Consider the following 15,843-nt stretch of genomic DNA (forward strand, 5'->3'; position numbering starts at 1 on the left):
AAGTTTTGACAAAATGTTCTTCCCTTCTTGAGATCCAAATAATCCCCCTGCCACAGTTCACTTGATTTACCTGGCCATAAACCATCTCTCTGTCGGACAAGGAATCTCTATAGCTTCTCTTCTCGCTATGAATAACCGTTTCTCCACACATTTGGCCCCAAGCATGTTTTTGACAAAGACACACACTGTGTGGAGTTTCACCTGAATAACTTTTCCACATTTTTGTGCCAGTTTGTTCAAGGTTTCTGAGTCACAAAGGAACAACAACAGGCTTTAAATGAACCAGCATCTTTTATTAGTGCCATATGATGAACCAAAGAATGTTCCATAATGAGATTCCCAGCCTTCCTTTAGAAATATCAAGGGCTTTCTTACCAGGGGCTGGAGCGGGACCCCTCAAACACCTCTCCTACCCCGTTCCCACATCATCAGCCCTCATATTCATAATCACAACCACCGGGATTCCTTATAAACACACCATATTATACATAAAGGAGATCAGCTGCGATGACGCCAGAACAATGTTGAGTCTCGAGTCAATATCTGAAGATTGTTTAGTTGAAGTATTATGTCCAATTAGCAAATTCTGCATTTGGTTTTGTGCTATGAGCTTTGAGAAAAGCATTGTTTACTTCAACCTAAAGGCATTACCATTCCATTATTGATTAGATGTCTTCTCTTCAGTCAAGTTGAACAGAATGATATTAAATCCCTGTTTTCCTCAAGGGGATCTCCAAATGGTTGAACTGATGCATGAGGAACTATAAAAGAACTATATCATTTCTCTCCGCTCCACATTTCATCAGGAATTGATTTTGGAGTGCTAGAAGGTAATTTGGGCTTTAGAAACATGTTGGATTTTACACTGAAACTCTCAATGAACAGCACAGTTTCATATTGACTCTGTGTGACGCTATGTACATATGTACAGGTACATTTTCCACTGGCCTTTGTGTTTGACTAACTACATTCATTTCTACAAAAGTGCCTTGCAAATTCAGATTCTGTTGGTTTTACTGGCGGTTCCACAGAAACAGAGAAAACACGATGACTTCAGTGTTAGAGAAATGAGGCCAGTATGGCCAGTTTCTTCAGCTCTGTAGCTGAATATGTTCCAGTCTGTTCAAACTCATGGGCCCGTCAGAATAGATGTCCTAAAAGTCTTTAGTCTGTTTACTCATCACAGCTGAGCAAGATGCTAAGAAACATACAAATCCAGACAGGTAGCGACGCCGCAGCAAACGCTCGAGCAGAGTTCTGGTGTGTGTCGAAGGACGCGGTGGAGTCAGACCAAAGTCTCACCTTTGCAGAGTCCTGAAGAACAAGAAGAGAAAGTATCATCAGTCTAGTTTAGAATGGGAATTGCAATCTATCTAGACTACATTTGCAATACCCAACAAAATTATTAATGGCTTCATGTACGTTTGGTTATATTTACACCAGGGTCAGAAATGAGCTTTTCCATTAAAGGTCCCGTTGCATGCGATTCCATGTTTCAAAGTTTAGTTAGTGTGTAATGTTGTTGTTAGAGTATAAATAATATCTGTAAAATTATAACGCTCAAAGTTCAATGCCAAGCGAGATATTTTATTTAACAGAAGTTGACTACAAAAAACGGCTGGATTGGACTACACCCCTCTACTTCCTTCATTAGTGACATCACCAGAACCGTGTTTAGACTAACCTCCGCCCACAGGAACACAGGCGTATTGATGGCGAAATGTCAACAGACGGTTGATGTTTATCTATAATCGGATACCGCAAAAGTTTAATTCGAAGTTGTTAGTTTGCTCTGTCCATTTCACCACGGACTGTTTTTCTAACCTGGGATAATATCAAGCAGGCTTCTCTCAGCGTTTCATACTGACGAAGGGGGCAATTTCAACTATATTCCAGCAAGCGGTAAGTAGTGATTTAATATGGAAGTAGCGATCAACTTAACATCGTTTCTCTTAGTAGGATGAAAATAATCTTACTTAAACTGTGATTAATATACAGAAAGCGATCAAAGAACAGTCCCTTTCCAATCGTCCAAGCTGTCAATCAATCACACAGCGCGAGTTTATCTGGACACTTGCCAAAACTCGTTATGAAATCAATGACGCTGTTACACTGCACAACGAAGCTCTTACTGTATTTATATGCCTCATGTTTGCATTGGTGAAATCATTAGTGAGTGCAGAAACTGCGTTGCAATGATAAGATCTTTTTTCACGCGATCAACAGGCTGTCATCTGCTCAACGCTCACTGCAATTTTTTATGTGATTGAAATAGATCTAAATACTTAAAAAACTTCTCACGATTCGTTAATCCCGATAGTTGTAATAGTAAAAACGTATAATAGCTGTAATAGTAAAAGTTTTCCAGATAGTTCCACATGTAATGCCAGATATTTCATATGCAAGCATGTCAGCCAATCACAGCAGAGGGCGTTTACACTGAAGTCTCACAGCAGACACGCCCCTTCAAACAGAGTGTTCAAACCAGGGAATGAAATCAGGCTAGGAAATATGCCTTTTATTTCTAAATTATAACAATTTTTGATCTAAAAAACATACTAACATTATAAGGGCACCCCTGGAAACATGATAAAATAATAAAAATAATCCATGGAATGGGACCTTTAAGGGGCAATATTTGCCCCATGTGCATTCTCCGCCTGCGTGTAAGTAAACTGTCTATACCAGCAGGTATCGTCTATTTTCGTCATTCAAAAAGAGAAACCGAAACTAGGACTGCAGAAATACAGCAGTGCTTGCTTACCATTTTGAATATCACGTCATATCAATATCAATATCATCTTCATTCCAGTCGGCTCATGTTATTATGAAAATATTTGTGCATTCGAATGCTCAGGTAAGATGACGTAAACTTATAACAGCCTTCTGTCTGTAACGTCTTTACTCATTTGCTCGCTTTCATCACTTTCGCTTTTATTCTCGTTCGCTAAGCGAAACAGCCAATCAGAGTTCTCTCTTACCGACGGGTCGGTGCCGATTCAACATTTTGAATTGGCCCAAAAAACCCCTACGGCGTCCGACAAGAGCCAACGGTGTGGAACACACCAAAAAAATAAAAAGCCAACCGATGCTCAAAAACGGCCCAACGTCAGCTTGGTGTGTCCCGGCCTTAAGCGGTCAAATACACACAGAAATATGTCAAAATGTCCGCTTTAGTAAGTATTGATGTAAACACCGTCGACGTAAGCACTGTGCGTTGTTCTTCACACACTAACACACACAAACTCTGAGGGATTTGACGGATTGACGCTCCTCATTTAGTAAGTCAACCTCACAGTGAAAGCCCTGCACAATTAATTACATTTAGTAAATTATTATTTATTGTTTGCTGCATATTTGTTTGTTTTTAGTTGACTATGGGTCTAATAAAGTTATTGGGGGTAAAAAAAAATCCTGCTTTTTAATAATATTGCTAAGGCTCTTTTGGTAAAAATTCATTAACTGAAAATGAACAAATGGCTCTTTGGTCAAAAAAGATTCCTGACCCCTGCTGTAAGAGAATCCCCATTTGCCATTTTATGAGGGCATAAAGCTCTAGAGAAATCAGCCCAATTGTGCAATCTCTCAGCATCACAGATGAAATACCTCTTTATTGTGTGAAGCCAATTCTTTTGGAGCCACACGACAATCAAGGTAGTTATCAGCTCAAAAACCGAACTGCTCTCCATCTCTAACCCTCACCTGTGTGGGTTTAGCTGGGCTCAGAACGTTCTGTTCGGTCTCCATGGTGACAAACGCAGGAGTCGTCCGCCGGGGCCCTCTGTCCGTCACAGGACTTAACCGCGGCAGTTGGGGGGGAGTGGGCGTGAAGTCCATTCCAAACGTCAGGAGAGCGTTCCCTATTCATGTAACAGACAAGACACCCACGGCTCTGAGTGAAACACACACCATTTCCATCCGCAACTGCTTCTGTTATCAGACGCCTATTTGAATTCCGGACTGGGAAGAGCTTGGCGCTTTCGGGCGCTCTGTATTCTGCTCAGGCCACACGGCTGCACCTGCCTCTCCACATCCTCTCATTAACTCACAGATGAGTGGCTTGACCAAACATCACTCTCATCCGCTCACATCGCTCACTCCGGGAGCTGCCATTTGGCTGTCTGAGGAGTTGCTTCATATAAGAGATCTCTGTTTGAACAGGACTGAGCAGAATATTGCGGCGGAATCGACTGTTTTGATGAATTGCTATATATAATACATAAGGGCCTTCAGAAACGCAGGAACGGGGACTGGAGAAGTGTGACTGAGAGGGGGCTGGATATCAATCAGAGATTCATTAATGCTTGCGGCTTCTGACATACATCAGAGAGAGCTTTGCACTTTATATAGCTCTTCACATTTTTAAACGTCTCTAGCCTGCTCAACATCAGATGCCAAACTGCAACAGATGATCGAAATATTGCATATTTATGGGGTTTTCTATATGGGCACTGTGCGTTTTTAGAAAACAAACTCTCACAGATTTCACCAGTTGAATTGCAAGAATTTTGTTTGTTTGTTTTTTGAAAGAAAGAAATACTTTTATTCTGCAAGGACACATTAAATTGATCACAAGTGACAGTAAATCTTTATAATGTTACAAAATAAATGCTGTTGTTTTTAAATTCAAAAATATTAAGCAGCACAACTGTTTTCAACATTGATATTAATCAGAAATGTTTTTTGAGCATCAACTCATCATATTAGAATTATTTCTGAAGGAGCAATGAGTAATCTGTCATTACATTTTAAAATATATTTCAATAGAAAACAGTTACTTAAATTGTAGTATTATTTCACAATATTATGTTTTTTTTATGTATTTTTGATTAAATAAATACAGCCTTGGTGAACATACGAGAATCATTAAAACATGAGTTCACTTTCTCTAAATTATCATAGTTTTAAAAGTGCAATTAATATTTTAACAATGGATTTTCATATCTTAACAATTAAAGGTGTTTGAAAAGTACAAAAACAAGAAAACCTGTGACCTTCATATAAAGAAGAGAAAATAAGTTAATAGGAAATCTGTAAATCTATGTAAAGCCCATTTATTCTGTCAGGTTTCAAGAACATTACTTTGGTGTTAAGGGTGAGGTGAGGGCAAGCCCTTTTTTCACCAAGAATTATTATATTTAATCTTTACAATTCTTATCATAGTCCTACATGGATAAACCCTGTTACTGAATCAATTCCAACACAAACCATAGACAGACAAATATTCTCACTCTTCAAATGTTTTTAAAAAAATTTCCCTGGTTCTGCTTAAGTGGATAATCAGGATACAAGCGATGAGAGACCGATTAGGGGATTTCTGGAATGTTCTGTCGTGTGAGAGAGGCAGTGGGGCTGAACACGAGTTTGATGTGATCCAGTATAACAGAGAACGTATGACTAATGGTGCAGTGAATACCAAGAGGAGATTTGATAATGTTCTGTGCTGCTGTGAAGGACATTCAACTTTAACATAAACTTCTACTTTAAAGAATTAAAAAGTTTATGGGCAGCTAAAAGTAATTTAAATGCATTTTCCCTCATTGCCAACAGCTGTGGCCTTCATTTGAAAATCTGCACGTTGTTTTAATGCATGTAATGTTTAAAATTAATTTCTGAATTTAAAGTTCAGAAACTTTGGACTGTGATAAATCTGTTGCACCAAAGGGTTTAAAACAGAGCCTTTAATTCTGCCCTGACATTACTATATTGACTAACAATAACCATAGAGATCTCATGCCAGACTACACATGCAACGTCCTTTCACATATGAGATGTTCATGACTCGAATATGACGGCTGATACAGATGATTTACAGGAGCAGCATTGACTCACTTAGACAGACGTTGTCTGTGAAATAGTTCAGGAAGTCATTGCACTGATCTCTCAGATTCCCGCTGGCTGAACACGAGCACCAGGGAGACACGTTGGATGTGGAGTTGTCCACGTAGTTTGGGGTGATTGAGCTGCCTGCAATACCAAACGGCCTGTGTGAGCATGGTGACTTTTGTGATTTCCATTAACATGATCAGTACAAAACATCATATGTATGTGTGTATATATATATATATATATATACACAGTGCAATGCATAAGTTAATACACCCATGCTAAAGTTGACTAAAAAGAGGAATAAAAAATCATATTTTTATTTAATCATGGTTTTATTTCAGTTAGCCTAAAAGCTAGTTTGATTTGCATTGAGAGATGATCTTATGGAAAGTACCCCATGCCAATCTCTAGGTATGGTGAAGGCTATGTGATGATGTGGGGCTATTTTAATTCCAAAGGCCAAGGGAACTTTATCAGGATGCATAGTATCCTAAAAAATAATTAAAAAAAATACTTAAAAATAAAAATCTGCCTGCCTCTATGGGAATTTAACATAGGAGTGTACACACTTATGCACCATGTATTTTAAGGAAGAACATTTATTTATTTACGATACATTATTCATTCACAAAGAAAATTGGTGTCCTAAAAGGTTGGATTTTTCCTAATTTTTTTAATTAAGGCATTAAGTTCAATTTCCAAAATATGATTTTTTATTCCTTTTTAGTCAACTTTAGCATGGGTGTATTAACTTATGCATTGCACTGTATATATATATATATATATATATATATATATATATATATATATATACACACATGTATATATATATATACTGTATAAACTGTATATTCTATAGCCGATCCCTAGCCCTAATCACAGTCCTGACAGAAAACTTTCAAAAAAGAAAAATTAAAAAAAAATATAACATATTTTAGTTTGATTTATTATCTACTTTCCTCATGGGGACCAAAAAAATCAGATTTTTATTCCAGACCAATTCTCCTGCATTCAACATGTTGATTACAAGAAATGATTGTTTGCTTGCCATCTTAATTTACCAGACCTTAATATGTAGCCTTGTTAGGAGATGTATTATAAATTTCGAAATCAAATTTCCTGCCAAAAGTATGTTTGCAGAATAAAACAATTTTGTTTAAAAAAGAGATTTATTTATAGGGGATTCTGTTTGCTCAATATATATCAAATGAGCGTGAAGCAGAACTAAACAAACAAAAAGGGTTTATGTAGCAAAAAGCCTTGTAAAAAAATATTGCTTTCAATGTTTTATTGGGAAGTGAAATCAGTCTCTCCATGATTTTGAAAGTGCCTGGGTAGTTTTATAGTCTCTCACCACAGACACACAGGTGTCCCTGTGTTTCTTTGAGCACGGGAATAACAAAGGTATTACACTCTAAATTAATTACACAAGCCTTGCTCTGTTTTAATGGACATGAAAAAGAAACAGCCACAATCACATGAACATCCTTTGCCATACTGACTTGCAGAACAATTATAGAATACACATTTAAACTACTTGCCTATCAGTCCAGTGTAAGCAATAAGACATGCTGCATAGTTTCCCTGCTTGCAGCCGCTGGCAGACTGCTCTTCTGGCTGGCAGTCGTACTGAAACTGGGCCAAACGAGACCTGAAGAACAAGCACAACTGTTATGTATGGACAGCAGCCAAGTAGATAGAAACATCCTAATAAGTGTGTCAGCCATACTGACATACTCATGAAGACGATCACCAACATGGTCTCAATCTGCTTCTCAACTGGTTTCACTTCACAATACAGTACATTTTAAATTAAACTGGACATCAAATGGCATCCCAAAACAGAAACTTTTTTTTTTTTTTTTTTTTTTCACATACACAAGTAAAAACAATATGGGCAGCATTTCCCCCCACTTTTAGACTTTATATGTGACCCTGGAGTCCTGGACCACAAAACCAGTCTTATGGGTAATTTTTTTTTTTAATTGAGATGTATACATCATCTGAAAGCTGAATACATACTCTTTCCATTGATGTATGGTTTGTTAGGATAGGACAATATTTGGCCGAAATACAACTATTTGAAAATCTGGAATCTGAGGGTACAGAAAAATCTAAATATTAAGAAAATAGCCTTTAAAGTTGTTCATTTCTATTGGCGATAGTGCTGCATACATTCACAATAATGAATGTTTTATATATTTAAGGTGGGAAATTTACAAAATATCTTCATGGAACATGATCTTTACTTAATATCCTAATGATTTTTGGCATAAAAGTAAAATCTATAATTTTGACCCATACAATGTTTTATTGGCTATTGCCACAAATATACCCGTGCAACATAAGACTGGTTTTGTGATCCAGGGTCACATGTTGATTTTTCATAATTCACAATTTTACAGCATTTTACAACAAGTTTCCCCCTTTTTATCCATGACACTGCCAGCGACCTGCGACCAACCAGTTGGTTTAAATGCCAACATCATGACAACGACTTTGATAAATAGTCATCACCATAATCATTGCCTGCTGCTTTTCTTGACATTATTCACTAAGGCATCTGAGTCAGGTTAATCAGTTATTGGAAGAGAAAAAATGCTACCTCACAACCAAATATTATTTTTCAAAGCTGAACTAATTAGATCCTCTCTTTAATACCAATGAATCATCAACAGATGGTATTCTTTCTGTTATTTATAGTGATAGACAGAAAAGCAATGCCTGTAACACTGCTGTATACTACTTGAGTATCCAGAATAACATGTCATTTATGTCAATAAAGTCTTGATGAAGAGATTGAATCTGACTTCATCTAACTTGCTCTGGTCAATATTTAATGCAAAATTATGGGGTTTTATCTGGCACGGTTTTACCAGCCTAACTTCTAAAACACTCTCATAGCTTTAATTTGTCTGTCCGGTGGCCATTTATACAGACATGGATTACAAGGAATGTGAAGAAAAGCTCTTTTCTTATCGGCAGTAATACGTGTGTACTCTCTTTTCTCTAGACAGCTATGGAAAAGCCAATGCTTTCTTTGGCCTGAGAAAAGAGTGCACACAAGGTGAGTTTTTTTAATCCCGCCGCCCACATGGTACGTGGCTGTCCAAGCCCAAAGAGAAGAGAGGCCTCCGCAACTGACCTGCAAACGTAGTCGGCCTTACAGATCCTCATCTGGGAGAGGCAGCTGGGTTTATCTTCTCCCTCATAGGAGCAGCTGGGCACAATGGTCTGTCGCCGTCTCTCCGAACAGGCCATGTCGCTGCAAGGGCAGAACAGCAGCTCGTGGGTGTACTCCGGAGGCACGCGGTCGAAGAACCGCCGCAAGGCCTTGTTGCACCTTGATTGGTTACACAAACCCGACTTGGTGGATGGCTTGATGCATGTTGACACGTACTCTGTGCGCAGTTTCTGGCACACATCGTCGATGTTGCAAGCTTTGGCCGCATCCAGGCAGCGGTTCACTGTTGTCATACCGACCTCAGAATCTGTGGAGAATTCAAATGTTTCTCAAATTCAATCTTTAGGATTGACTGAAGTGATAAAATCAGGTCTGTTTGGTCACACAGTGTAGTTAATATCCAGTTAGTCTCATCCTCATAGTATCAACCAAAATTCTGATGACAAAATTGGTTTTCTGTACAGCCAGTCGAGGAGAATGCCACGTTTTTTATTACTGTGCTATGATTCATTTCAGATAGACTTGCTCCTAAGCACCAAGTAAAACAAAAACAAACTTGGGTTGGTTGTTTTACATGTCAGTGAGAGAGTCTCTACCTGTCTAAATGGGTGGTTATTGGCCGGAATAGGCTGCAATGTGGACAACACTTTACACCATCAAAGGTTCAAAAGTTTGGGGGTTAGGTTGAAATCACATTCCAGTTATGTTGCGGAAATCAGAAAGCCAAATCGTCACCACCTTTCTCCCCCCTAGACCTGGCCCTGGTTGTAGTCGGGACCAGAGTCCAGGCCGAGACCTGAGTAGAGTCAGAGTCAAGAAGAAGAGGGTCGAGTCCAAGGCAAGACAGAGACCTGAAGAGGGTCTGAATGATTCAGACAGTGTGGGTGCTTTCACACTTGATTCAATTGCTTGGTCTGAGTTTGATTGCTCCCCCCACTCCCTGCTACCATTAGATTGTGTTCACATGGTATATTTGGGTCCAAACCGCTGTACATTTCTGTCATTAAAGTGGCAGCTGTTTACCCCTGTTGCTATGTAATGACAAAGCAGGAGAAGGCTGAGAGTTGCTTGCCTCACTTTTATACTTTGGTTTTTGAACGCTTGGTTTTGGTCCAAAAGAATCTGTACAGAATAGCTCTTGCATCTTATGTGGCGCAAATGTACTACAAATATTAGTCTATTTCTCCTCTGCTTGCAGTGTGTCAGTCACACTTGTCAGGAATGTGAGTGAGAACACCCACAGTTTTACAGAATCATACGTCATTAAAGGCACACTATGTAATTTTTCGCCACTATAGAGGTTGTTTATTCAAAACAAAGACGTAGCTTGATGACGCCTTGGTACTCAAGAAAGCGAGATTTAAACAAAAAGACTAACTGTGTTGAGCTGTATAACAATGATTTGTTTTCTGTCAATGAATATATCCAAATAGTTGCTCACCTGTCTAATAAAACACATAATATATTAAAGCATCTTTGGTGTTTCCATGGTTTCTACAAAATATAACCAGAAATCGAGGGTAACGCAGGTATGACGTCATTGATAGGCAACACACGGACATGGTCCGTGTCCTGGTTAAAACTGCTTATTTCTCTGGATTTAAACATTCTTAGAAACATTTGGGATAATGCAAGTACACAAATCAACAAAAAATATAACATTGTTCTAGTCCTTTTTGAATATTTTGATCCAAAAGTTTTACATAGTGTGCCTTCAAAAATTCACTTCTGCAATTTAGTACAATTGTGTAATATCAGCAGCGACCCGTACCAGAGTTCACATGAACTAACACCCCAGACCACCTTTCTGAAGCGGACTCGGAAGTTTGGAAAACAGTTCATCGAAAGTTCTAGTGTGAAAGCACTCAAAGTCCAAATGCGCCCGAGTTCACGATAAGACGAAGATCATGAAAATATGGTCTTGGAGATTAGTCCCATCTCATCGGGTCTCAAATATTATAACACAGGTCAAAGGTTTAGCTAAATAATGTTCAGTATATGACAAGAGGATGAAAAGATGATGTGAAACTGCATGTCCATCATGACATTTTGACTCATGAGGTGAATCAGACAGTATAAGTATCACCATACAGCGGCACAGAGTGTGTGGAGATGAGTGGCCGTTTTCAATTCACAAGGTGTTGTGGGACTAAAAATGGAGAGGAGCAAATGGGGAAAGCGTCAAAACAGTGAGAAACTTTGTATTTAAATGAGAGTTGAAGAATGTGGGCTGACAGCCAATCTCTGTGAGGCTTTTTGCTGCTCAGCCTACAAACAACTAAATGGATTTGAGACAGATACATCAAAACATCAGACTTCAATGGTTCTTTGTAGCACCTTGTTCTTCTTATCAAGACCAATTTTGGCTGGATCAGTCTTCTGTTGCTATAAGGTTCTATTGAGATAGTTCTATTGAAAGTTCTTGATGTTACATTAGGCTCATTAAATCAGTGTTTTGATTTTGGGTCTTTTTGTTTTCTATATTTTTATTTATTTTTTACTTATATTTATTTAGTTTTAGTAACACTGCCTACACTCAAAAAAAGAATCTGTTGAACGAACTTAATTAAATTAAGGAAAGGTTTTCCACGAAATTTTTCCAACAAAATCGAATTAGTTTGAAATAATTTGTTGTAATCTTGTTGTATGAATTTAAATTAATTTAGTCATTCCTGCCAGATAAAGTTTTGTCAGGTTAACTACATTTAGTTTTTGTCCTGGCTTAAATCACCAACATTATAATTTTAGTTAATTTGACTCTACGGTCACTTGAATTAAATTGAATTAAAACCATTTTTTGCATAGTAATATAATATTACTTGTGCAGGTCTGCGAGTGAAGTTTACACATAATGTATACTGAGTGCCTACAGCCTAAACATGATACTGAGCCCACAGACTAAACACAGTCGCCACTCTTCTGCATAATGGTAACCACAAAATTCAAAAACATTACAGAAAGTCCTCTAAGTTTCTAACATAACTGAACATTAAACACTAACATTAACTAACAACATCTTTCCATTTACTGAAAAACACATAAAATAACACTTTTTCCCTAAATTGACCCTCTTAATGCAGTCCCTTGCAAAGCATGCTGGGAACTACAGATCCACTGCCCAGTTAGATGTCAACAACAATGATTCATGTAGTTTTCACACAAATGAATTAGGTTGATTGAACACAATTAAATTAAGTTGTGACAATATTAAACAATCGTGTTACTTTTGCTTATTTTAATTAATTATTTTAACAAGAGGCCAAAATTAATTTTTTTGAGTGACATCCGGTTAAGACGAACGAAAAATATTCATGTTGACTCAATTTAAAAAAAAATTGGTATTTTTTTTTATTACATTTAATGAAATTAAGCTGGAATCATTTAAGGGTTGTGTCGTATATGCTCATTTTAATTAATGAAACTGAACAAAGAGCTAAAATCATTTTTTTGAGTGTAGGCTGTAAAACTGCAACAGCATTTTAGTGTCATGTTAAAAGTAAAAAAAATAATAAAAAAAATAATAATATTGGTTTCACCTTTTTTGATGGTCCCTTTAACACATTCTGTTGACTAGAAGTAGCGTTGCACCTACATGTCTACTAAATTAGGGTGTTAGTCGAGTATTAGTAGACTGGTAGGTTGGGGTTAGAATGAGTTGACGTACTTGAAAAGTTATTTAGAGAGTCAACACAATGTTCAAAAGTGACCATCAAAATAAAATGTTACCGTAATATTTTGAGAATAAAACTGTAATATTACGATTTAAGTTTTGAGAATAAAATGTTTCGAAAAGAGTTAAAATTATGAGAATGAAGCATTTATAGTATTCTCATATTGTCATTATGACTTGTCTTATAATGCTAAGACATTTTTCTTAAACTTTTACTGTTTTAATCTCTTAATGATATGACTTCATCTGTAAAATTTTGATTTTATTCTCATCATGATTCTCTAAATCTTAGATGTTTGATTTTTGTTTTTACAAAGTGCTAAAACTTCTGCTTTTGGTTGTAACTGGAAACTTTATTTGTAAGATTGTTGGGTTACTAGATGTTCTGTGGCTATCACCTTTGCACATTTCACAAGTTCACACTTACATATAATCAGATAGAGTAAAGGTTATGCGTATTTGGCCTGCTGTCCAATGGGGAGGGCTCTGAGGTCGGAATTTGGCTGAACCCAGAGTATTTCCCAATCCCAGGCTGGGATAGGAACAGCTAGGAGTGAGGAGATGGGGTGGTGGAGGGATGCTAGAAAACTGTTGTGGGACAGAGGTAAGTCTGCTGTATACAGGTGCTGGTCATAAAATTAGAATATCATCAAAAAGTTGATTTATTTCAAGAATTCAACTTAACAGGTGAAACTAATATATTATATAGACTCATTACATGCAAAGTGAGATATTTCAAGCCTTTATTTGTTATAATTTTGATGATTATGGCTTACAGCTTATGAAACCCACGAAATCAAAATCCCAGAAAATTAGAATATTACATGAAATCACACAGTAATTACACAGTGATACCATAGTCATTGAACCAGGTTTTGGTTATTTTGGCAGTGTGGGCAGGTGCAAATCCTGCTGGAAAATGAAGTCAGCATCTCCATAAAGCTTGTCTGCTGAAGGAAGCATGAAGTGCTCTGGAAATGTCCTGGTAGACGGCTGCGTTGAGTGGACAGCACAGTGGACCAACACCAGCCGATGACATGGCTCCCCAAACCAACACAGACTGTGGAAACTTCACACTGGACTTCAAGCATCTTGGATTGTGTGCCTCTCCATTCTTCCTCCAGACTCTGGGACCTTGGTTTCCAAATGAGATGCAAAATTTGCTCTCATCAGAAAAGAGGACATTGGTCCAGTGTGCTTTATTAAATCCAGAGTCAACGCAGCCGTCTACCAGGACATTTCCAGAGCACTTCATGCTTCCTTCATTTTCCAGCAGGATTTGCACCTGCCCACACTGCCAAAAGACCCAAAACCTGGTTCAATGACCATGGTATCACTGTGTAATTACTGTGTGATTTCATGTAATATTCTAATTTTCTGGGATTTTGATTTCGTGGGTTTCATAAGCTGTAAGCCATAACCATCAAAATTATAACAAATAAAGGCTTGAAATATCTCACTTTGCATGTAATGAGTCTATATAATATATTAGTTTCACCTGTTAAGTTGAATTCTTGAAATAAATCAACTTTTTGATGATATTCTAATTTTATGACCAGCACCTGTATATACCACGTCGCGCTAATTAAAATGATTATCTGAACGTGCTCCTCCTGAACTTTGTTAATAAAACATAATGTTGTTAAAAAAGGAAATGCAGGGGTAATGTGGGAGGTTCAGACAACTCAAATAAACAGACTACTCTGAGGCAAAACTCATTACGACCAAAAGAAATGCCTCTTGATGTGAAAGGAGATGGAGCAAAATAAAAGGAATGCCGTTAAAGCGTCATTTTAGCATTCCGATCAACATCATCAAACAGAATGGTCTGCATCCTGATGTTAATGCGAAAGCACAGTAAATAACTAAGGCTGAGGTCGGTAAAACCTGAGGAAAATGAAAATAAGCAGCTCACTCTGGCTCTCGAAATCTCTCTCTATTTCATTGCGATTAATAATCACAGAAGAGCCAAGAATGTCTGTCCACATCATTCAGATAAAAGCTTTGTTGATTCTTACAGAGATGATGAACTAATTTCCACAGGACAGCTGAGCAAAAACAAGGGTATAACTAAAGGAGAAAACAAGTTTCAGAGCAATGCTAATACACAACGACTGAGACACACACTGGAGACACATTTACACTGCTAACACACGTGCTAATAAGATGTTCTGGGAACCATGACATTTGAAGTGAATATTATTGTACTATAGGGTCCATGTGTGTTAGTGTGTGTGTTTTTTTTGTTTTGTTTTTTTTTCTAACTATGACTTTTTTTAAATAAGTCTTTTTCTAATCCCTGAGCTCCTTTCTAGTCAGTCACAATACAAAAGGCTCTAGATAAAGACACATACATTGAAATTAAATGTTTGAAATATTCAAGCATTGGCTATGATTACACACACTGCAATAAGTGTTTCTTCCTTCACATATACGTCAAGGTTTTACAAACGTTGTTTCTTTTACATTCTTTTTCACAAACGCTCATTCTTTTTCAATAAAGAGCATTTTCATATGTTAGTATATCTTTGTTATATAAGTTTTGCATTCTTAAAGCGTTATTTTAAAAGCCAGGTTGTGCAGTAGATTGCCACATTGTATTAAATAGATCTTACCTGCGGTGATGGAGGCCAGACGGACAAAGTCATAGCCTTTCTGCACTGCTTCATATGGATAGTTCTCTACCAGGTTAAGCCCTGCAAGAACAAACATTTTGTTTCAGAAATGAAATCCTATATTAAATGTTTTATAGAGAACAATATATTTTATGGGATCATGTGGAGTCCAGCAACCAGATCCATCCAGTCCTAACCAGTGTGACGTGATAGCAGTTGTTAGAACTATCCCACAATTTACCAATACACCACCGCTTCGACAGCATTTCAAAAGTTGCTGTGTATTCTGACAAATCTAAAACTTTCTATAACCAATATAGAAACTTGAAATTTCATTATATCACAGTAGATGTTTTGTCCGTGATTTTTAAAGGGCTCTTAAAAGTGTGAAATGGGTTTCTATTTTTACCATCTACATACCAGTGAGATTTCACTCTGGGCTAGACGTGGCAAGAAATGCATCAAGAAACCAGGCAACCGACAAAATGTCCTGTTGCGGAACTCGCGGTTGGTTAGGATATCAACTTCGATTAAATTTTTATGAG

The 15,843-nt window shown here is 37.4% G+C and overlaps 1 protein-coding gene across 1 annotated transcript in view; it reads right to left on the reverse strand.

The window, feature by feature from the left end:
• Nucleotides 1-275: 275 nt before the first annotated feature.
• gfra4b (GDNF family receptor alpha 4b) overlaps nt 276-15,843 on the reverse strand; it is a 68,863-nt gene continuing 53,295 nt past the window's right edge. Inside the window, exons 3-8 of the mRNA XM_084134066.1 lie at nt 15,299-15,379; nt 8,975-9,320; nt 7,367-7,480; nt 5,833-5,963; nt 3,703-3,860; nt 276-1,314 (exon numbers count right to left, since the gene is read on the reverse strand). Coding sequence (XP_083990192.1) covers nt 1,174-1,314; nt 3,703-3,860; nt 5,833-5,963; nt 7,367-7,480; nt 8,975-9,320; nt 15,299-15,379 — 971 coding nt within the window. The 3' untranslated portion in view covers nt 276-1,173. The remainder of the gene's footprint in view (nt 1,315-3,702; nt 3,861-5,832; nt 5,964-7,366; nt 7,481-8,974; nt 9,321-15,298; nt 15,380-15,843) is intronic.

The sequence above is a fragment of the Abramis brama genome, assembly GCF_963993115.1.
Source record: "Abramis brama genome assembly, chromosome: 13".
Taxonomy (NCBI): domain Eukaryota; kingdom Metazoa; phylum Chordata; class Actinopteri; order Cypriniformes; family Leuciscidae; genus Abramis; species Abramis brama.